General features: G+C 44.0%; 1 protein-coding gene across 6 annotated transcripts in view; it reads right to left on the reverse strand.

The window, feature by feature from the left end:
* LOC129865930 (zeta-sarcoglycan-like) overlaps positions 1-23,706 on the reverse strand; it is a 47,559-nt gene extending 23,853 nt beyond the window's left edge. For 3 of the 6 annotated variants that reach the window (XR_008761437.1, XM_055939012.1, XM_055939016.1), the window contains exons 1-4: positions 23,067-23,706; positions 20,893-21,035; positions 8,827-9,016; positions 3,716-3,817 (exon numbers count right to left, since the gene is read on the reverse strand). Coding sequence is in view for 5 of the 6 variants with exons in the window: in XM_055939012.1 (XP_055794987.1) it covers positions 3,716-3,817; positions 8,827-8,883 (159 nt within the window). In the remaining variant the exon portion in view is untranslated. Of the gene's footprint in view, positions 1-3,715; positions 3,818-8,826; positions 9,017-9,443; positions 10,560-20,892; positions 21,036-23,066 lie in introns of those variants that run through there. The other 3 variants (XM_055939014.1, XM_055939013.1, XM_055939015.1) reach the window with 3 other exon arrangements.
* Between the last annotated feature and the right edge of the window lie 1,170 nt (positions 23,707-24,876).

Below are 24,876 nucleotides of genomic sequence, written 5' to 3' on the forward strand. Positions count from 1 at the left end.
ACCTGCAATAAGAGGATTCATTTTCATTCAGACATTATAAACCCCCTGGTAGATACATGTAAATATGTTGGTTCTAACAATTTGATCCAGCAATTTCTGTGAGAATCTAAATGTTGAGCACAAAATATTATTAGACCCGAGTTGATTTTCCTTGAATCTAGTTTTTATTCATTTCCTGTTCTGACACAAGACACATGAACCAACAGACCAAGTGAGTGGGGAATGAAATGTTCCATCTTGTGCCATTATGTATTTTTTGGTCTTAAATGGTATCTGACCTGAGGGTCAAACATTAGCACTCCTGAATGATACTCTGTGAACTGATGAAAGAGTCTAGTCATTGTGGCTCTTACAGAAAGGTCAGAAGGTCACGTGAATTTCATGGAGTTTTAATACACATTCATGGAGCATGTTGTGAAAAATGGAAAAACTGCCAAGGGTGCTGCCCTGCATACAAGGACACTTCATAACCAAAGGCAGCAGGGTAAGTGGAGGTTAGGCTAGTGGAAAGATATCAAGATCTCACTGTAAGTTATTTAAAAAAAGTTATATTACACTTTACCATTAACAGGAAACATCTGTTTTGAAACAACCGCTACAACAGTGGTCATCACGGATTTAATCTTAAATAAAATATATAATACTTGTCATCTATTTTATCAGCAACTCCCTACACCCATCTATTTGAACTAGCTTTGTTTTATCAAATCATTGTCCATTCATGATTTAAGTGAAGAGAGAATTAAGTCATGTTACACAGCTCTAAAGACTCCACAAGGAAGTAGTTCCAGAAAGACTCCACAAGGAAGTAGTTCCAGAAAGACTCCACAAGGAAGTAGTTCCAGAAAGACTCCACAAGGAAGTAGTTCCAGAAAGACTCCACAAGGAATTAGTTCCAGAAAGACTCCACAAGGAAGTAGTTCCAGAAAGACTCCACAAGGAAGTAGTTCCAGAAAGACTCCACAAGGAAGTAGTTCCAGAAAGACTCCACAAGGAAGTAGTTCCAGAAAGACTCCACAAGGAAGTAGTTCCAGAAAGACTCCACAAGGAAGTAGTTCCAGAAAGACTCCACAAGGAAGTAGTTCCAGTCCAATTCATTATACATGCTCGAACCTATTTTTAGACCAGCTGACATCTCAAGAGAAAAAGCCACTGCACTCAGTTATGAATGACATAGATTTGATTCACTTTAAATACTCTTGTGATCTACAGTATATTGTCTAAGATTTGTACAAATTACAAATGAGGTCTAGTCAACATTTTAACTGAATTGCACACAGTCTCCTCCCTGTATTTGCATTGTAACACATCATGGATACATTCACAATTACATTAAACTGCTGGTTCGTGCCAAAGTATTATACAGAAGGCCAATATATTGTATAAAAGGCATGTTAAACAAGACGTCCCCACATAGTACAATGCAAAGGCTGGTCCGCCATAAATTATTTCTGCGGTAATGGCTTATTGATTAGACGTTTAGTCAAGTCGGAGCATGACTAAACTCAACATGCAACTTACAGTATCTCTTTAACTCAGTGGATAAACACAATCCTCTCGGGTGCCTGACATATTTCCTCCGGTGAAAAAAATATTGAATGATCCTTTCAGAGATTCCCTGTGCTGCAAATATCTCCGGTGAGACCGTAACACTCCCCTAGCATAGCCTTCTAACAGACTGTAAAAACATCGGTTTAATACTGGTGACCGGTATCCCGGGACTTCCCGACCAAGCTCCTTCTCGTTTCCCGAGAAAAATAATGACGGGTGCCATGGACCAATAATATACTCTTTTTATGCCGCCCTAAAGCAAAAATAAAATAAATTGCATCGCTGACTATAATGTTTAGGCTACAAGCGACCTCTCGACGGAGTTACTGAAGGCAATCGCCATCTCACATTCACAAATCTCCTAAACTAGCTTTGTGGCACTGGCAGAGGATCAACATATAAGCTGCAGCTTTATATTACCGCTATGGTTGCAATTTTGGGAAGGACATTTTGTAGATTTTCGGGATTTTTTTTTTACCCTAATATATAATAATTAAAGCGAACAGTGATAGATGTCATCTTAATGTCCAACTAAGGTTTTGCCAGTTTTATTGCAATCAACTGCTGTCACGCCCTGACCTTAGTATTCTTTGTTTTCTTTATTATTTTGGTTAGGTCAGGGTGACGAGGGTGGTATGGGTGTTTTTGTCTTATCTAGGTGTGTGTGTGTGTGTGTGTGTGTGTGTGTGTGTGTGTGTGTGTGTGTGTGTGTGTGTGTGTGTGTGTGTGTGTGTGTGTGTGTGTGTGTGTGTGTGTGTGTGTGTGTGTGTGTGTGTGTGTGTGTGTAGTCTAGGCATTATGTAGGTCTATGGTGGCCTAGATTGGTTCCCAATCAGAGGCAGCTGTTTATCGTTGTCTCTGATTGGAGATCCTATTTAGGTTGCCATTTACCATTTTGGTTTTGTGGGGAATTGTCTATGTGAAGTTGCATGTATGCACTCTTTGTTTATAGCAGTCACGTTCGTTTTGTTATTTTGTTTAGTGTTCTTCGTGTTTAGTCGTCTTGTATTAAAAATATGTCTTCACGTCACGCTGCGCTTTGGTCTCCTCACGACGACGGACGTGACAACTGCTCAATATTCAACGACTAGCTGAACATACTGACATTTTAAGAAAATATCTGACTACATCTGAGGAAATATAATTAAAAAGAAATTATACTACCAATTTCAACTGAATTAACTTTCAAACTTATCAAGAGTATCAAATCAAGCCCACCATCCAGGCGTTGTCCATGTACAGTAAACAGCCATCCAGAGAAAATCTACTTCCAACTGAGGCTTTTAAGGCCTGAGATTGCTATCCATTTCATATTGAAACATTGATCAGCTCGGATGGACTGGGTGTCTAAGAAAAACTGGAGAGTTTGTGCAGAAGATCAGTCATCCTACTGACATCAAAGGGGAGTGGGAGGCAGGGGGATTTATTGTACCGGCTTGACTGAAAATTCAGCTGGGACTGTGGTCCCCCTGTAATTGTCTGTCGTCTACACTAGGTTGTGTGTGACTTGTGAGAAACGAAGAGTCCCCCGTTATCCATCTTCCTTTTGATTGAGGGGGAACCTGATACAGTTCTGATGGAGGGCAGGAAATTGGGGAGGAGAGGAAGAGAGTACCGTCTGGAGAAAAAACGTGCGATATCCCCCGGGGCAATACATAGACATTTTCTAAACTCCATATATAGCAAGTTCTCTATGGCCTAGTTCTGTATTCTTCTGTGGTTAATAAATCAATCAACATCAAGCATGATCCATCAGAGCTTAGCAACGGTTTTTTGAAGATCTCTAAGATGAGTTCCACTTACATTTATAGGGAGAATCTGGTATCATCATATGATCATTCAGCAGTCCTAATATGAAATGACATAGGGTTAATTCCAGCATCATCATTAACCCTAGTGCTGATGTTATGGATGTGACTGCTGCTTGCTTAGTGAGTATCGCTTCCTTCCGATTCAGCTCACACCGAGGCTCGAATCCAGGACCTCTGCCTTGCTAGCACACGTGCCCCATCCGTTGACAACGCAGCAACAGTTTGAGTTATCGGAAAACATCTAAGTCAACAGTTCCATCGGCGACATTTCAAGCTAACTGTGGAGTGAGCTTATTGTATGTTCTTAACTCCGTTACACTGAGAACAACGGTTTAGTAAACAGAGTAGCTTACCCTTCTTGACTGTATCTCCTTCACATAAAGGGGAAGAAGAAATTCCGATATTCCCTCCAGTCGTATCCCTTGCCCGTTCACCTGAAGGTTTCCCATTCCGTCCTGCAAAATGTACAACAAAAGTACAGAACAAATAAGCAGCCTAATGGACAGGAATGCCCTTTTAAACAGTTGTCACTCTTTTTTTTTTTACTTCTTTCTATAATGACGTTAACATTCGTAACAATGTCATGTCACACCAGCTTTCACACACACGCCCAAAACACATTACCGACGACCCTGTTTGCCAACAATCATGACTTTACTGGCATTGCGTTCGTTTACATCAAGTGCTGTACCCCAGAAGTCGTGAAAGATGTATAATTGCCTGTTTTCTTACTCCTGTGTGTAAAGGGAAAGGGGGATGGATTCCCAGTCAATTGTACAACTGAATGCATTCAACTGAAATGTGTCTTCTGCAAGAGACAAGCTGCTGAGAATGTATGTCACTGACATAGCCTGACCTGGACACAGTACAACACCAGGCTGAGCTGCATGTCACTGACATAGCCTGACCTGGACACAATACAACACCAGGCTGAGCTGTATGTCACTGACATAGCCTGACCTGGACACAGTACAACACCAGGCTGAGCTGCTGGATGTATGTCACTGACATAGCCTGACCTGGACACAGTAAAACACCAGGCTGAGCTGTATGTCACTGACATAGCCTGACCTGGACACAGTACAACACCAGGCTGAGCTGCTGGATGTATGTCACTGACATAGCCTGACCTGGACACAGTACAACACCAGGCTGAGCTGCTGGATGTATGTCACTGACATAGCCTGACCTGGACACAGTAAAACACCAGGCTGAGCTGTATGTCACTGACATAGCCTGACCTGGACACAGTAAAACACCAGGCTGAGCTGTATGTCACTGACATAGCCTGACCTGGACACAGTACAACACCAGGCTGAGCTGCTGGATGTATGTCACTGACATAGCCTGACCTGGACACAGTACAACACCAGGCTGAGCTGATAGATGTTGTGTATGCCTATTACAGGCTACACTGGTGACACTGAGTGACAGGGTAGAGGTAGGGGATCACGCTGAGGTGACAGCAGCACACTGAGTGACAGGGTAGAGGTAGGGGATCACACTGAGTGACAGGGTAGAGGTAGGGGATCACACTGAGTGACAGGGTAGAGGTAGGGGATCACACTGAGTGACAGGGTAGAGGTAGGGGATCACACTGAGTGACAGGGGAGAGGTAGGGGATCCCGCTGAGTGACAGGGTAGAGGTAGGGGATCACACTGAGGTGACAGGGTAGAGGTAGGGGATCACACTGAGGTGACAGGGTAGAGGTAGTGGATCCCGCTGAGTGACAGGGTAGAGGTAGGGGATCACACTGAGTAACAGGGTAGAGATAGGGGATCACACTGAGGTGACAGGGTAGAGGTAGGGGATCACACTGAGTAACAGGGTAGAGGTAGGGGATCACACTGAGGTGACAGGGTAGAGGTAGGGGATCACACTGAGTGACAGGGTAGAGGTAGGGGATCACACTGAGTAACAGGGTAGAGGTAGGGGATCCCGCTGAGTGACAGGGTAGAGGTAGGGGATCACACTGAGGTGACAGGGTAGAGGTAGGGGATCACACTAACAGGGTAGAGGTAGGGGATCACACTGAGTAACAGGGTAGAGGTAGGGGATCACACTGAGTAACAGGGTAGAGGTAGGGGATCACACTGAGTGACAGGGTAGAGGTAGGGGATCACACTGAGTAACAGGGTAGAGGTAGGGGATCACACTGAGGTGACAGGGTAGAGGTAGGGGATCACACTAACAGGGTAGAGGTAGGGGATCACACTGAGGTGACAGGGTAGAGGTAGGGGATCCCGTTGAGTGACAGGGTAGAGGTAGGGGATCACACTGAGGTGACAGGGTAGAGGTAGGGGATCACACTGAGTAACAGGGTAGAGGTAGGGGATCCCGCTGAGTGACAGGGTAGAGGTAGGGGATCACACTGAGGTGACAGGGTAGAGGTAGGGGATCCCGCTGAGTGACAGGGTGTAGCAGAGGCCCTCAGCCCTCCCTCAACAGCGCCAAACAGTCGCTAACGTGACAGACAAGCCTTTCGTAGATTGAACGGTTACACGTAACTGTAGGTGTCCTTAAGAATACATTAGTTTAGGCTACGTGATGCGTTATACGGTAAGATCAGCTATGGACAGTTGAGCATTATGCCTTCGCTATGAACAACAGCATAAGAGCTTATGAAGCTTGTTAACCAATAAGGAAGTGGTGTTGGCAACGCACTCAACTGAGTCATTGAAAAATAAACATTCTCTGTGTACCCGCTGATATGTCTATGGACAGGTTTGTAATATAATGTTGATTAAATAGTGTCACTGTTGATTTAATGTTAATAATGCTTAATAAGTTGTTATGATTCGCTTATGACTGAGGCATTTTGTGTGGATATTAAGATTACATGTCTTGATGTCTAAAGGGGAGAATCCTAACTTCCACACGTCTCACTTTCACTAAGTCATGCACTGATGCCCCGTAATGTCCAGACCAATGAATCATGTACACAGACAGCTATGGGGGATGGACTTGTCATTCAAAATAAGCATCACCAGAAGGCTTGTCAGGATACCACACCTCTCCTTATGTATCATTATATGTACAAGTATGAATCTACACAGCATTACATCTTCCATACAGCTTATGGGGTTGTAGGTTGGCAGAGCTGGTGAAGTCTTGAGACAGAGAGTAGTCAAGACACCCACAGCACAGATAACATCTACAGACATACAGTGCTTTCGGGAAAGTATTCAGACCCCTTGACTTTTTACACAATTTGTTACTTTACAGCCTTATTCTGAAATGTATTAAATATTTGTTTCCCTTCATCAATCTACACACAATACCCCATAATGACATCACAATACCCCATAATGACATCACAATACCCCATAATGACCAAGCGAAAATATGTTTTTAGAATTTTGGGAAAATGTTTCAGACACTTTGCTATGAGACTCGCAATTGAGCTCAAGTGCATCCTGTTTCCATTGATCATCCTTGAGATGTTTCTACAACTAAATTGATTGGACATGATTTGGAAAGGCACACACCTGTCTATATAAGGTCTCACAGCTGACAGTACATGTCAGAGCAAAAACCAAGCCATGAGGTCAAAGGAATTGTCCGTAGAGCTCCGAGACAGGATTGTGTCAAAGCACAGATCTGGGGAAAGGTACCAAAAAATGCCTGCAGGATTGAAGGTCCCCAAGAACACAGTGGCCTCCATCATTCTTAAATGGAAGAAGTTTGGAACCACCAAGACTCTTCCTAAAGCTGGCTTCCCGGCCAAACTGAGCAATCAAGGGGAGGGCCTTGGTCAGGGAGGTGACCAAGAATCTGATGGTCACTCTGACAGAGCTCTGGAGTTCCTCTGTGGAGATGGAAAAACCTTCCAGAAGGACAACTATCTGCAACACTCCACCAATTATGGCAGAGTGGCCAGACGGAAGCCACTACTCAGTAAAAGGCACATGACAGCATGCTTGGAGTTTGCCAAATGGCTCCTAAAGACTGTCAGACCATGAGAAACAAGATTCTCTGGTCTGATGAAACCCAGATTGAACTCTTAGGCCTGAATGCCAAGCGTCACGTTTGGAGGAAACTTGGCACCATCCCTACAGGGAAGCGTGGTGGTGGCAGCATCATGCTGTGGGGATGTTTTTCAGCGCCAGGGACTGGGAGACTAGTCAGGATCGAGGGAAAGATGAACGTAGCAAAGTACAGAGAGATCCTTGATGAAAACCTACTCCAGAGCGATCAGGACCTCAGACTGGGGCGAAGGTTCACCTTCCAACAACCCTAAGCACACAGCCAAGACAATGCAGGAGTGGCTTTGGGACAAGTCTCTGAATATCCTTGAGTGGCCCAGCCAAAGCCCAGACTTGAACCCGTTCGAACACCTCTGGAGAGGCCTGAAAATAGCTGTGCAGCAACGCTCCCCATCCAACCTGACAGAGTTTGAGAGGATCTACAGAGAAGAATGGGAGAAACTCCACAAATACAGGTGTGTCAAGCTTGTAGCCTCATACCCAAGAAGACTCAAGGCTGTAATCACTGCCAAAGGTACTTCAACAAAGCACTGACTAAAGGGTCTAAATACTAATGTAAATGTGATATTTCATTTATTATTTTCTTTGATAAATTATCAAAAATGTCAAAAACCTGTTTCTGCTATGTCATTGTGGGGTATTGTGTGTAGATTGATGGGGGAAAAAATAATCCAATACATTTTAGAGTAAGTCTGTAACTTCACAAAATGTGGAAAAAGTCAAGGGGCACTGTCGGTAACTGCCGAAATAAAGGAAACACTTGAGTAAATTACATAAATTGATTGAGAGCCAAGGAGTGGAGAAGTGATAAAGACGGTCCCGGGTGACAGATCCGTCACAGTACGATGGTGTCTTCAGGGGTTTGTTGACAAAATGGTAGATTGCATACATTAGCCATGAATCGCTTTCAACATTCTGCACTATACAGCTGTCCCTGAAGGTGATTAGGAATTTTTTTTCCGATTTGTCGCTTGGCAGCGATATTCTTTGCAGCGATATTCTTTTCACCAGATCCAATTGAAGCAATTGTTTTAATCTTAATTATATACGTATGTATGTGTGTTATCATGCAAAACTTCTAATGTACTTATGAATCAAGTATATCTTAACACAGAACATGCACTTGCTATGTCAAGCGTTTTGTTAAATCAATAATTAAATCAAATTTATCCATCTGTCTCTTTAATTTACATTCATTCACCTCATCCATGTAGCACCATCCAAATGTATTTTAGTGAACAAATCCCCCATTAGTATAATAGAGTATGAGCAGACCTGTGCAAACTGGTTCACAATATACTACTGTAAAACATTATACAATAGGCTACTGTAAAACATTATATAGTAGGCTACTATTAAACATTATACAATAGGCTACTGTAAACAATATACCGTAGGCTACTGTAAAACAATATACAATAGTCATTGTAAAACATACAGTAGGCTACTGTAAAACATTATACGGTAGGCTACCCACCACAGTGAAATTCATGACCTTTACTATCCACACAGTTAAGGCCAGGTTGACTATCATTATGACCAGCAACAGCGAGAGGAAAAAGTAGAGGAATCTCTTCCTCCACCCATAGAGTCCCACGGGGTAGACGGCGTCGCACCTGGGCTGCTGAAGATGACCCGACTGGGCCTCCAGAACGTTCCTCAGTCATCTGGAACACAACCAGAGAGAGAGAGAGGGGCATCTGAGCATTAGAAGTCATGCTAAACGTTTTAGTTTTGAATGACATACATACAGGGTTTTTAATACATTTATATTACTGTTCAAAAGTTTGGGGGTCACTTAGAAATGTCCTTGTTTTCTATGAAAACATACATGAAATGAGTTGCAAAATGAATCGGAAATATAGTCAAGATGTTGACAAGGTTATAAATAATGATTTTTAATTGAAATAATAATTGTGTCCTTCAAACTTTGCTTTCGTCAAAGAACCCTCCTCCATTTGCAGCAATTACAGCCCTGCAGACCTTTGGCATTCTAGTTGTCAATTTGTTGAGGTAATCTGAAGAGATTTCACCCCATGATTCCTGAAGCACCTCCCACAAGTTGGATTTGTTCGATGGGCACTTCTTACTTACCATTCGGTTAAGCTGCTCCCATAACAGCTCAATAGGGTTGACATCCGGTGACTGTGCTGGCCACTCCATTATAGACAGAATACCAGTTGACTGCTTCTTCCCTAAATAGTTATTGCATAGTTTTGAGCTGTGCTTTGAGTCATTGTCCTGTTGTAGGAGGAAATTGGCTTCAATTAAGCGCCGTCCACTGGGTATGGCATGGCGTTGCATAATGGATGGCGTTGCATAATGGCCTCTTCACTGTTGACATTGAGACTGGTGTATTGCGTAACTATTTAATGAAGCTGCCAGTTGAGGACTTGTGAGGCGTCTGTTTCTCAAACTAGACACTCTAATGTACTTGTCCTCTTGCTCAGTTGTGCACCGGGGTCTCCCACTCCTCTTTCTATTCTGGTTAGAGGCAGTTTGCTCTGTTCTATGAAGGGAGTAGTACACAGCGTTGCACGAGATATTCAGTTTCTTGAAAAGTTCTCGCATGAAATAGCCTTCATTTCTCAAAACAAGAATAGACTGACGAGTTTCAGAAGAAAGGTCTTTGTTTCTGGCCATTTTGAGCCTGTAATCAAACCCACAAATGCTGATGCTCCAGATACTCAACTAGTCTAAAGAAGGCCAGTTGTATTGCTTCTTTAATCAGCACAACAGTTTTCAGCTGTGCTGACATGATTGCAAAAGGGTTTTCTAATGATCAATTAGTCTTTTAAAATGATAAACTTGGATTAGCTAACACAACGTGCCATTGGAACACAGGAGTGATGGTTGCTGATAATGGGCCTCTGTACACCTATGTAGATATTCCATAAAAAATCTGCCATTTCCAGCTACAATAGTCATTTACAACATTAACAATGTCTACACTGTATTTCTGATCAATTTTATGTTATAAGGACAAAAATAATAATTTTCTTTCAAAAACAAGGACATTTCTAAGTGACCCCAAACTTTTGAACGGTAGTGTATCTATATATATATATACACACAATACCAGTCAAAAGTTTTAGAACACCTACTCATTTAAGGGCTTTTCTTTATTTTTATTATTTTCTACATTGTATAATAATAGTGAAGACACCAACATATGGAAGTAACCAAAAAAGTATTAAACAAATCTTAATATATTTTATATTTGTAACGATCGTTCTCCTCCTCTTCGTCCGAAGAGGAGGAGTAGGGATTGGACCAAAACGCAGCGTTGTGATATGACATAATGAATTTAATTGTCATGTTCCTGACCTATTTCTGTTAATTTGTTATATGTGTTAGTTGGTCAGGACGTGAGTTTGGGTGGGCATTCTATGTTTTCTGTTTCTGTGTTGGTTTTGGGTTGCCTGGTATGGCTCTTAATTAGAGGCAGGTGTTTGGCGTTCCTCTAATTAAGAGTCATATTTAGGTAGGCGTTGTCACAGTGTTCGTTGTGGGTGATTGTCTTCCGTGTCTGTGTCTGTACACCACGCGGGACTGTTTACGGTTTGTTCGGTTTGTGTAGCCTATGTTCCTATTCGTGCATTTTTCTTGTTTTATGTAAGTACGTCGTCTAGGTCTGTCTACACCGTTTGTTGTTTTTGTTAGTTTATCAAGTTCGTATTTCGTTATTAAAATATGTCTTTTCACTACGCTGCGCCTTGGTTCCCTCAATACTCCTCCTCTTCCGAAGATGAAGAGGAGGAAGACTGCCGTTACAGAATCACCCAACAAGAATCCAGAACCAAGCAGCGTAATTTGGAGCAACGGGGAAGTATACAGGACTTGTGGAGTTGGGAGCAAATATTTAACGGAGAAGGACCATGGGCTAAAGTGAATCACCTTCCATGGGAACAGCTGGAGGCAGCTCGGAGAGTGGAGGAAAAGAGAGAGAGGAACCGGAGTTATGAGGGAACGCGTCTTGCACGGAAGCCCAAAAAGCCCGTGAGTAACACCCAAAAATTTCTTGGGGGGGGGCTAAGAGGTAGTGGGCCAAGGGCAGGTAGGAGACCTGCGCCCACTTCCCAGGCTTACCGTGGAGAGCGGGAGTATGGGCAGGCGCCGTGTTACGCAGTAGAGCGCACGGTGTCTCCTGTACGAGTGCATAGTCCAGTGCGGGTTATTCCACCTCCCCGCACTGGTAGGGCTAGATTGGGTATTGAGCCAGGTGTCACCTGCCTTACGCATGGTTTCCCCGGTTCGCCTACATAGCCCGGTGCGGGTTATTCCACCTCCCCGCACTGGTCGGGCGACCAGGAGCATTCAACCAGGTAAGGTTGGGCAGGCTCAATGCTCAAGAGAGCCAGTACGCCTGCACGGTCAGGTATTTCCGGCGCCACCTCCCCGCCCCAGCCTAGTACCTACAGTGCCTACACTACGCACTAGGCTACCAGTGCGTCTCCTGAGCCCTGTTCCTCCTCCACGCACACTACGAGTGCGTGTATCCAGTTCGGTGCCTCCAGTTCCGGCACCACGCACTAAGCCTCCTGTGCGTCTCCAGAGCCCTGTACACACTGTTTCTTCTCCCCCTACTAATCCTGATGTGCTTGCCCTCAGCCCGGTGTCACCAGTGCCGGTACCACGCACCAGGTATAGAGTGGGCTTTGAGAGTCCAGTGTGCCCTGTCCCTGCTCCCCACACTAGTATGAAGGTGCGTGTCCTTAGCCCGGTGCCTCCAGTTCCGGCACCACGCACCAGGTCTACAGTGCGCCTTATCCGGCCAGAGCCATCCGTCTCCCCAGCGCCATCTGAGCCATCCGTCTCCCCAGCGCCATCTGAGCCATCCGTCTCCCCAGCGCCATCTGAGCCATCCGTCTGCCATGAGCCTGCAAAGCCGCCCGTCTGCCATGAGCCTGCAAAGCCGCCCGTCTGCCATGAGCCTACAGAGCCGTCCGCCAGACAGGAGCCGCTAGAGCCGTCCGCCAGACAGGAGCCGCTAGAGCCGTCCGTCAGACAGGATCTGCCAGAGCCGCCAACCAGACAGGATCTGCCAGAGCCGCCAACCAGACAGGATCTGCCAGAGCCGCCAACCAGACAGGATCTGCCAGAGCCGCCAGCCAGACAGGATCTGCCAGAGCCGCCAGCCAGACAGGATCTGCCAGAGCCGTCAGAGAGCCATGAGCAGCCAGAGCCGTCAGCCTGCCATGAGCGTCGAGAGCCGTCAGCCTGCCATGAGCGTCGAGAGCCGTCAGCCAGCCATGAGCGTCGTGAGCCGTCAGCCAGCCATGAGCGTCGAGAGCCGTCAGCCAGCCATGAGCGTCGAGAGCCGTCAGCCTGCCATGAGCGTCGAGAGCCGTCAGCCTGCCATGAGCGTCGAGAGCCGTCAGCCAGCCATGAGCGTCGTGAGCCGTCAGCCAGCCATGAGCGTCGAGAGCCGTCAGCCAGCCATGAGCGTCGAGAGCCGTCAGCCAGCCATGAGCGTCGAGAGCCGTCAGCCAGCCATGAGCGTCGAGAGCCGTCAGCCAGCCATGAGCGTCGAGAGCCGTCAGCCTGCCATGAGCGTCCATATTCGTCAGTCAGCCATGAGCTGCCCTTCAGCCAGAAACGGCTATATACCCAGAACTGCCCCTCAGTCCAGAGCTGTCTCTCTGTCCGGAGCTGCCTTTCAGTCCGGAGTTGCCCCTCTATTATGATCTCCCTCTCTATCTTGATCTACCTCTATTTTCTGATCTATCCCTCTGTCTGGTGCTATCCCTCTGTCTTGATTTATATCTCTGTCCCGGTGCTGTCCCTGTCATTGATGTTACTAAGAGGATTTTGTGGGGGTAAATTGAGGGTGGACATTTTTAGGGGGAGAGGGAGGTTAGGATTGATTATGGTGGGGTGGGGACCTCACCCGGAGCCTGAGCCACCACCGTGGTCAGATGCCCACCCAGACCCTCCCCTAGACTTTGTGCTGGTGCGCCCAGAGTTCGCACCTTATGGGGGGGGTTATGTCACGTTCCTGACCTATTTCTGTTAATTTGTTATATGTGTTAGTTGGTCAGGACGTGAGTTTGGGTGGGCATTCTATGTTTTCTGTTTCTGTGTTGGTTTTGGGTTGCCTGGTATGGCTCTTAATTAGAGGCAGGTGTTTGGCGTTCCTCTAATTAAGAGTCATATTTAGGTAGGCGTTGTCACAGTGTTCGTTGTGGGTGATTGTCTTCCGTGTCTGTGTCTGTACACCACGCGGGACTGTTTACGGTTTGTTCGGTTTGTGTAGCCTATGTTCCTATTCGTGCATTTTTCTTGTTTTATGTAAGTACGTCGTCTAGGTCTGTCTACACCGTTTGTTGTTTTTGTTAGTTTATCAAGTTCGTATTTCGTTATTAAAATATGTCTTTTCACTACGCTGCGCCTTGGTTCCCTCAATACTCCTCCTCTTCCGAAGATGAAGAGGAGGAGGACTGCCGTTACATTAATAAAGTAAATACGAAACACGAAAACACTACAACAAACTACAAAACAAATAAACGATGTAGACAGACCTGACTTGAGAACTTACAAACTACGAAGAACGCACGAACAGGGACAGACTACATATACGAAACGACAAACGAAACAGTCCCGTGTGGTAGACATACAGACACGGAAGACAATCACCCACAAACAAACAGTGTGAACAGCCTACCTTTATATGGTTCTCAATCAGAGGAAACGTCAAACACCTGTCCCTGATTGAGAACCATATAAGGCTAATACCAATGAACCTAAACATAGAAACACATAACATAGACTGCCCACCCCAACTCACGCCCTGACCAACTAAACACATACAAAACAACAGAAAACAGGTCAGGAACGTGACAATATTTGATATTCTTCAAATAGCCACCCTTTGCCTTGATGGCAGCTTTCATCAGGATTTTGGAAAAACTCCCGCAACCCCATTTTCATATCAGGCGACCCCACATTGGGTAGCGACCCCTAGTTTGGGAACCGCTGGTCTAGATGAATCCAGTCTTTTAACCTTAGCTGGTTCCTCCTCATAATGACAGTTTGGGTCATGTTGTCTGTCGAGCAGTGTGGGGGGGGGAGGGGGGCATATGTCTCACCAATGTAAGTTGGGACTTTGCAGTGAATACAAATTAACCATATCATTGGACTAGAAAGGTCAGTGAGTCTAATTACGCCGCTGATACACTTCGCGGAAGATAACTACGAGAGACGAGTGTGAGTGCACCCGAGAACTAGAGGGACAGGCCTTTTGAGTCACACTAAATAATGATGAGCTATATACGCAGCTGTAATGTATAGTATTTTGCTCTCAAATCATTTATCCATCAAAATAAATGTATAAAACAAAAATTGAACTCAGTCTTTCTTGTTCATTATCATAAACAGTGTAAGCATTACGTAGAGGACAAAAACCGTACATTCTGTTTTTTAGGGGAATATCTTTGGCTGGTTCAAAATACTTAGATACTAGCAGAATAAAATCCTTTAACAGTAGTGGAATTTAAAGGCCCTCAGGGGTACGGAAACAGTTTACAGTGTATCTTTAAAAAAATGCAAAGTTCTCTCTTTAATCCGACGTGTCACAGCAGGACAACTCCATAGTCTATTTTGAATCCTCTGTTGCTAGGGGAAATGACTCTTCTGCCCCTCTAATTTCTATGGCAACCCACTGTTCCCAAAACGCTGGTAGCTAGATGCTACAATTTCTTTGCAGAGTTGAATGCATACTGTACCCTAGCCCGTCATGCATGCTAAAGCTCGGGCATTCACAAAGCAAATGGAATAGAGCATAGCAGACAGTGGTGGTGCTTTGTCAATCTGTAGACATGTAGAACATGACCCATGGAGTATGAGCCAATAGCACCTATTATCTACTACTGGCACAAGTGGTTTCTTTCGAGACAACACTTTAAGGAACTGTGAGGATGAAGTCAGGACAGCATCGTTCCCTGTATGAAGTCAGGACAGCATCGTTCCCCATATTATGTAGTCAGGACAGCATCGTTCCCTGTATGAAGTCAGGACAGCATCGTTCCCTGTATGAAGTCAGGACAGCATCGTTGCCTGTATGAAGTCAGGGCAGCATCGTTCCCTGTATGAAGTCAGGACAGCATCGTTCCCTGTATGAAGTCAGGACAGCATCGTTCCCTGTATGAAGTCAGGACAGCATCGTTCCCTGTATGAAATCAGGACAGCATCGTTCACTGTATGAAGTCAGGACAGCATTTTGCAGTGTTTTTCTACAGCAATTTCACGACCTCAATGTTTGGCACACTCTAGGTGAGGGTATTTGAAGTCAAGGTAGAAAATGATTAACATTGAAATATGATGAGTAACTTTCTCTTGCTTTACTTCCCTATCAATCCCTTCAGTCAACGTTTACCAAGATAACTTTGTGCTGGTTTTACTTCAGGACGGGGACTGTGGTGACCTCCCAGCATTGAGAACATACATTGCAGCCAAGCGAACCAAGCTAGCGATTACACAGCAGTCATTCTACCTCCATCGGCACAGCTCATCTCCACCAATTAGCGGTGAGAGTGATAGGGTACACACTGTTTTGAATCAAACAACGACGCACTGCGAAGGCAGCAAAACGCACCTGAGAAACATTCAATCAAAGAAAATTAGACACTATTAATGCCTACTGATATTAATCAGCAGAATCGCCTCCTGGATGCTCTCTCTCTCTGTGATGCCGTGGGCGTCCCACTACGCCTCCTGCATGCTCTCTCTCTCCTGCATGCTCTCTCTCTCCGTGATGCCGTGGGCGTCCCACTTCGCCTCCTGCATGCTCTCTCTCTCCGTGATGCCGTGAGCGTCCCACTACACCTCCTGCATGCTCTCTCTCTGTGATGCCGTGGGTGTCCCACTTCGCCTCCTGCATGCTCTCTCTCTCTCTCCGTGATGCCGTGGGCGTCCCACTCTCCCTCCTGCATGCTCTCTCTCTCTCTCCGTGATGCCACGGGCGTCCCACTACACCTCCTGCATGCTCTCTCTCTCTGTGATGCCGTGGGCGTCCCACTTCGCCTCCTGCATGCTCTCTCTCTCTCTCCGTGATGCCGTGGGCGTCCCACTATCCCTCCTCTATGGTCTCTCTCTCTATCCGTGATGCCACGGGCGTCCCACTACACCTCCTGCATGGTCTCTCTCTCTCTCCGTGATGCCGTGGGCGTCCCACTATCCCTCCTGAATGCTCTCTCTCTCTCTCTGTGATGCCACGGGCGTCCCACTACGCCTCCTGGATGCTCTCTCTCTCTCTCAGTAATGCCACGGGCGTCCCACTAGCCTCCTGCATGCTCTCTCTCTCTCTCTGTGATGCCACGGGCGTCCCACTACGCCTCCTGGATGCTCTCTCTCTCTCTCTGTTATGCCACGGGCGTCCCACTAGCCTCCTGCATGGTCTCTCTCTCCGTGATGCCACGGGCGTCCCACTACGCCTCCTGGATGCTCTCTCTCTCTCTCAGTAATGCCACGGGCGTCCCACTAGCCTCCTGCATGGTCTCTCTCTCCGTGATGCCACGGGCGTCCCACTACGCCTCCTGCATGGTCTCTCTCTCCGTGATGCCACGGGCGTCCCACTACGCCTCCTGGATGCTCTCTCTCTGTGATGCCACGGGCGTCGCACTACGCCTCCTGGATGCTCTCTCTCTCTCTCCGTGATGCCATGGGCGTCCCACTATGCCTCCTGGATGCTCTCTCTCTGCGATGCCACGGGCGTCCCACTTTGCCTCCTGCATGCTCTTTCTCTCTCTCCGTGATGCCGTGGGCGTCCCACTAGCCTCCTCCGCCAGAGGTAAGAAAACATTGGAGAAGGACTAATGACTTGAGTCTCTCCCACTACTTTCTTCTGTCCTGCATGTAACCAACCTCGAAGGCAGCAATGGGAAAGTGGATAGACACAATAACAGCAGTAGTTAGATGTAAAACAGCAATACCCCAAAATGTTAACTTGGACTGGTCCTAAATCTATGACTGCCCAAGTTCTTTCGGCAAAAGGCAACAGTTATTCAATTGAATGAAACAATATGGACGCCAGGAAATCAGCTCCAAGCGATTCAAATGTTATACATCTGTTCCCAAGTATTCCCAGGTATAATATATAGAGATATGTGATTGTATACAAGCGTAAGCAAGGTTTGAAATAATTATGTTTTAGTCAAATATTATATCTGTTTTGGGCTTCTTGCGGTCGATTTGCAGTCTACAAATGATTTGTAATTATGTTCCAGTCCCCTGACCATACGCTGAAGAAAAGAAAATCCACCCACGGCTGAATGTAGTTGATGATCCATGGTCTGGAAGCCAATATGTCAGATGGATAAACAAAGATTGTGTTGCATTGGTCTTGAAAAGAATGTAATGTCTGTAAATCAAGCTATTGATGAAGACATTCCCCTCCATCAGGGCCAGTATTGATGTAGCGATCAAAGAGCTGACACCCCTGTGGTTGTTGCTGTTCTCCATAGTGGATTGACTAATCCAGCTGTTCTCAGTAGTGGATTGACTAATCCAGCTGTTCTCAGTAGTGGATTGACTAATTCAGCTGTTCTCAGTAGTGGATTGACTAATTCAGCTGTTCTCAGTAGTGGATTGACTAATTCAGCTGTTCTCAGTAGTGGATTGACTAATTCAGCTGTTCTCAGTAGTGGATTGACTAATTCAGCTGTTCTCAATAGTGGATTGACTAATCCAGCTGTTCTCAGTAGTGGATTGACTAATTCAGCTGTTCTCAATAGTGGATTGACTAATTCAGCTGTTCTCAATAGTGGATTGACTAATTCAGCTGTTCTCAATAGTGGATTGACTAATTCAGCTGTTCTCAATAGTGGATTGACTAATTCAGCTGTTCTCAATAGTGGATTGACTAATCCAGCTGTTCTCAGTAGTGGATTGACTAATTCAGCTGTTCTCAATAGTGGATTGACTAATTCAGCTGTTCTCCATAGTGGATTGACTAATTCAGCTGTTCTCCATAGTGGATTGACTAATCCAGCTGTTCTCCATAGTGGATTGACTAATTCAGCTGTTCTCCATAGTGGATTGACTAATCCAGCTGTTCTCAGTAGTGGATTGACTAATTCAGCTGTTCTCAGTAGTGGATTGACTAATTCAGCTGTTCTCAGTAGTGGATTGACTAATTCAGCTGTTCTCCATAGTGGATTGACTAATTCAGCTGTTCTCAGTAGTGGATTGACTAATTCAGCTGTTCTCCATAGTGGATTGACTAATTCAGCTGTTCTCAGTAGTGGATTGACTAATTCAGCTGTTCTCAGTAGTGGATTGACTAATTCAGCTGTTCTCAGTAGTGGATTGACTAATTCAGCTGTTCTCAGTAGTGGATTGACTAATTCAGCTGTTCTCAGTAGTGGATTGACTAATTCAGCTGTTCTCCATAGTGGATTGACTAATCCAGCTGTTCTCCATAGTGGATTGACTAATCCAGCTGTTCTCCATAGTGGATTGACTAATTCAGCTGTTCTCAGTAGTGGATTGACTAATTCAGCTGTTCTCAATAGTGGATTGACTAATCCAGCTGTTCTCAATAGTGGATTGACTAATCCAGCTGTTCTCAGTAGTGGATTGACTAATTCAGCTGTTCTCAATAGTGGATTGACTAATCCAGCTGTTCTCCATAGTGGATTGACTAATTCAGCTGTTCTCAGTAGTGGATTGACTAATTCAGCTGTTCTCAGTAGTGGATTGACTAATTCAGCTGTTCTCAATAGTGGATTGACTAATCCAGCTGTTCTCAGTAGTGGATTGACTAATTCAGCTGTTCTCAATAGTGGATTGACTAATCCAGCTGTTCTCCATAGTGGATTGACTAATTCAGCTGTTCTCAGTAGTGGATTGACTAATTCAGCTGTTCTCAATAGTGGATTGACTAATCCAGCTGTTCTCAATAGTGGATTGACTAATCCAGCTGTTCTCAGTAGTGGATTGACTAATCCAGCTGTTCTCAATAGTGGATTGACTAATCCAGCTGTTCTCAATAGTGGATTGACTAATCCCGAGTTTGGCTTTATAAAGTTCTATCTGCAAGAAGAGGATTCTGAGATAACTGGCTTTAAAGTTCCAAACCCTTATTGGTTTGAACGGCGTCAGCGATTTTAATCTTGTATTCTTTTGAATTTAACAACATGAATTGAGCTATTCAGAGTACTATATAGGTAGAGAACATTGAACAGAACAAGGGTATGTCAGTAACTCAATATTTACAAAAATGCAGATAGAACCTTATAGTCTAAAACTCTCGTAATGTGAAGTCCAATTTTGTTGGCTCCATCACAGTCGAAATAGACAATAAAGTGAGATACTGCCGCTTTGAACTGTGACATTTTGTTCTCTGTGCCCTTTTCCTGTCTACAGACGGCTGTCCTTTTCCTGTCTACAGATGGCTGTTATTTTCCTGTCTACAGATGGCTAGTCTTTTCCTGTCTACAGATGGCTAGTCTTTTCCTGTCTACAGACGGCTATCCTTTTCCTGTCTACAGATGGCTATCCTTTTCCTGTCTACAGACGGCTGTCCATTTCCTGTCTACAGATGGCTGTCCATTTCCTGTCTACAGACGGCTGTCCTTTTCCTGTCTACAGACGGCTTCCTTTTCCTGTCTACAGATGGTTGTCAATTTCCTGTCTAGAGACGGCTGTCCTTTTCCTGTCTACAGACGGCTGTCCATTTCCTGTCTACAGATGGCTGTCCATTTCCTGTCTACAGACGGCTGTCCTTTTCCTGTCTACAGACGGCTTCCTTTTCCTGTCTACAGATGGTTGTCAATTTCCTGTCTACAGACGGCTGTCCATTTCCTGTCTACAGATGGCTGTACACTTTTACTAGCGTGTTAATTTTTTAAGAGATGAAGGCACTCCAGTAAGTTCACTGCTAGTGCTAGGAAAGGTCTTTGTTGTTCAAAAGGTGCATCCTGAAAAGGCTGTGAGAAGTTGGTTTCTCTGTTCTGTACAAGTTTTTATATCATGTCACCTGTTATAACAGTGTTATGATCAACAGCTCAGATAAAGTTTTTGTTTTTCATTTGCTTAATTATTTTCAGATTCAAATTGACCCTTCATGATAGACCGATGATGTAAAGCCCACAACTTCTTCCCTTTACCTGTTTTAATAATAGGTGCTTTAATTAGGAACTTTGTGGAATTTGGCGACAACAGCACACAGACAGCCAGCGTAGATGTTGTTGAGGAGGTTAAGGGATTCATTTAATTTCCCTCTCAGGCTTTACGGAAGTGAAAATCGAAAGAAACGACAAAGTGCTGATGTAAACAGTCAGACTCTCATCCACAGTACACTGGCTTTCCATGCTAATCCCCTGCAAACCCTCAGGGAGCTCCATTTAGGATGTCGCCCCATGGAGGACACATTTGCATTTAGCAAACGATCAGAGAGGAAGTGTCACATTTACATTATAATTCCAGACAGGAAATTGTCCGTAAAAAAGCCTATATATCTCCAGTAACTGTGCAGTTACTGTGGGTAGGCTGTCTATGAGCCACAGGATTGGTAAAATGTTTTTAAATCATTTGTCATATTTACTCTGTTGCCCTAGGTCTTCACTCCTGGTCATGGATTAGCAGATAGTGTGCGAGCTTTTGTTCCCATCTAGTGCCAAAACACACATCTGATGTGCTAGTGCTGGCTTGGAACAAATGCCTGCTTCCACAGAGGTCCTCCCGGACCTGGGGCAAAGGAAACAGATCAGAAGCACTTCATGTTATGGTACAGAAATTGCTAGTTATTTACTTAGAAAGTACATGGTAAAACAGTAACCAATAAATTAATAACCAATTAATGACTTGTGTGTTTCTTCGAGATTCATTATTAGAATTGGGATGACAACCCCAGAATTATAGACACCGACCATACCGAAACACTTATCGCAGGCATTTTGCTGATATCGTTCATTACGATAAGTAGCCTATACTAGGGAAATGTGAAGTTAGAAATTCAATATTTTTCTAATATGGGTGATTGTTAGTAGTAGTTTAAAGACAAATTAAAAAAAAAATGGTGGTGCACATTTATGTTATAAACTGTGCTGCACATTTATGTTATAAACTGTGCTGCACATTTATGTTATAAACTGTGCTGCACATTTATGTTATAAACTGTGCTGCACATTCATGACTGACTGTCGGTGACTGCTGCACAAACACATTTCGAAATTGCACCTGGTTTATTCTACTATTCTTACTGTCAATAGTAAGTTGAGACCCCAACCGAGTTCCAAAAAATAGATTTACAAATAAAAAATTATTGGTAGGTTACGTCAGAGAGACCATTGGGTTCTTGGTCACCTCCTTGATTAAGGCCCTTCTCCCCCAATTGCTCAGTTTGGCCAGCTCCAGGAAGAGTCTTGGTGGTTCCAAACTTCTTCAAACATTTCTAAAAACCTGTTTTCGCTCTGTCATTATGAGGTATTGTGTGTACATTGTAAGACACAATGCCATTTGTATTATGTTTTGGTGCAGATATGTGATTAATATACTATATCTAGATAAGAAAGTGTCCGTAGAACTCATTCACAGTAAAAGGTATTATTATTCTGATTTCAGATGTTAAATAAAATACAAAATAAGGAAGACTACATTTTTTTGTTAGTTTTTCTCTATCATCATTAGGAAGTTGTGTAAATGGCAGTTGTTTTGGGGGGAAAAAGTGTTGATTTTGTTATTAAGACACTATTTTTTATAAATAATGAAATGTTAATTATATAAAGCAGCCTGTGTAATCATCTGTCAGAGAGTAGCCCCAATCGGCCCGAGCCCCAAGTAATACATTTGGGCCAGATAACTCACACCGGAATTGACCAGAGCCCAAGTAATACATTTGGGCCAGATAACTCACACCGGAATTGACCAGAGCCCAAGTAATATATTTGGGCCAGATAACGCTCACCGGAATTGACCAGAGCCCCAAGTAATACATTTGGGCCAGATGCCTCTCTCACCGGAATCGGCCAGAGCCCCAAGTAATAGATTTGGGCCAGATAACTCACACCGGAATCGGCCAGAGCCCCAAGTAATAGATTTGGGCCAGATAACTCACACAGGAATCATCCCGAGCTCAATCCCTGCATCCTAGCCATAAGTAATACTGCCGAGGGCGGCCCAGACTCGGGCCACATGACGTCAGCCGAGTCTGACTCTCAGCCAGAATCGGCCCAGATCCACCGTGCTAGCTGGGTAGTGTTTCCACTCCCCTTTATTAAACATGAGAAGAACTACAACCATATAGTTTGGAATATCATTCATAATTGGGTAAGAGTTGCACAAACCAAAACCAATAAGGAATATTCTTCCAATAATCATAATATCATCAATTAAATTGACCACCTTTTGCGAAGGTTGTCTTGGCGAACTAGGAGTAGGCTGTTATGCTCACTGCTAAGCCGTGAGATCAAAGACATGGCAGATGCAAGTGTATCTCTCCAATGAATGTTCTCACTTGCCTGTTGCATAAGTGCCAGTGCATAGAATAACAGCATACGTATCATAGATAGATAGCTGTAATATGTGTACTCTAAGCCTATATTATCAGTAAAATGTGACTTGCAAAAACTTTGAGTATGCTAAAAACAAGATTTATGGGATGAATACGTTTTGTAAACGTGGACATTTCTATTTTGAAAGTGAATTCTTCAAGATCAGACAACAGGTATGAATTAAAAGTACAGGCTATTAATTAGCATTTACTTTGACATATCTTACCTTCAGGGCCTCGATATCCAATGACGTTGACTCATCCATATCTTTACAAAAACGTAAATATAGAGCGTTTTGGACAACTTGAATGTTTAGTTCATTGCGCAGAACTCAGACCTATATCTTGAGGCCAGTTGCACTTCCGTTTAATTAGGTTACCCTACACTGATGAAAAAGGAAAACCGAATGACTCTTGAAAATTCATGAGATTTTTTTACACTCAATGTAGCCTAATAAATAACTCAGAACAGATATAAAAGCATGCTTGCTTGCATTATCAATATAACGTTAGATGCCTCGAAAGAAAAAACTCAAAGGCGCTTTTTTTTTATTATCACAGAATTGTAGTCTTGCTGTCATACCTATCTGGTAAATCTATCAGATTCTGGACATCTTCTCATCCAAAGATTGTGGAGTTGAGAGGCCCGCCGGAGCATTTTTCTTCAGTAGGAAATACGCAAATCCACCCTAAACTCCTGATCATCATAGGAAGATTTCCCACAAAAAAATGCATAGTCCACTTGCATGGTAGTTTATCTATCCGCACTCTGTAGCCTACCATCTCAAGAAAGATAGGTGCTTGCGTGGCACGAGTGTGCGTAAAAAATCTGTCCATAACAAAAATTGCTCGGCGCGCGCTTTGCCAACCCTGGGCTGTGTGCGCGTACCCGCGCGTGCAGTCGGGTTTCTCCATAGCACCCAGTTTCAGTGTTACTAATCAAGATTAGTAGATGAATCAGGCATGTTGCTGATTGGGTCGAGCAAGAGCTTGCAACCACACCAGCCTTACGCATAAAAGATTGGCCACCCCTGGAAGAACAACCGGTGAAAACGATATTTACAACCGGGGATAATAATATGTACAACCGGGGATAATAATATGTACAACCGGTGATAATAATATGTACAACCGGTGAAAACAATATTTACAACCGGGAATAATAATATGTACAACCGGGGATAATAATATGTACAACCGGGGATAATAATATGTACAACCGGTGATAATAATATGTACAACCGGGGATAATAATATGTACAACCGGGGATAATAATATGTACAACCGGTGAAAACGATATGTACAACCGGTGAAAACGATATGTACAACCGGTGATAATAATATGTACAACCGGTGATAATAATATGTACAACCGGTGAAAACGATATGTACAACCGGTGATAATAATATGTACAACCGGTGAAAACGATATGTACAACCGGGGATAATAATATGTACAACCGGTGATAATAATATGTACAACCGGTGATAATAATATGTACAACCGGTGATAATAATATGTACAACCGGTGAAAATGATATGTACAACCGGTGATAATAATATGTACAACCGGTGATAATAATATGTACAACCGGTGTACAACCGGTGATAATAATATGTACAACCGGTGAAAACGATATGTACAACCGGTGTACAACCGGTGATAATAATATGTACAACCGGGGATAATAATATGTACAACCGGGGATAATAATATGTACAACCGGTGATAATAATATGTACAACCGGGGATAATAATATGTACAACCGGTGATAATAATATGTACAACCGGGGATAATAATATGTACAACCGGTGATAATAATATGTACAACCGGTGATAATAATATGTACAACCGGTGATAATAATATGTACAACCGGGGATAATAATATGTACAACCGGTGATAATAATATGTACAACCGGTGATAATAATATGTACAACCGGTGTACAACCGGTGATAATAATATGTACAACCGGTGATAATAATATGTACAACCGGTGATAATAATATGTACAACCGGGGATAATAATA

Source organism: Salvelinus fontinalis, chromosome 11 (assembly GCF_029448725.1).
Source record: "Salvelinus fontinalis isolate EN_2023a chromosome 11, ASM2944872v1, whole genome shotgun sequence".
In the NCBI taxonomy this organism is placed as follows: Eukaryota; Metazoa; Chordata; class Actinopteri; order Salmoniformes; family Salmonidae; genus Salvelinus; species Salvelinus fontinalis.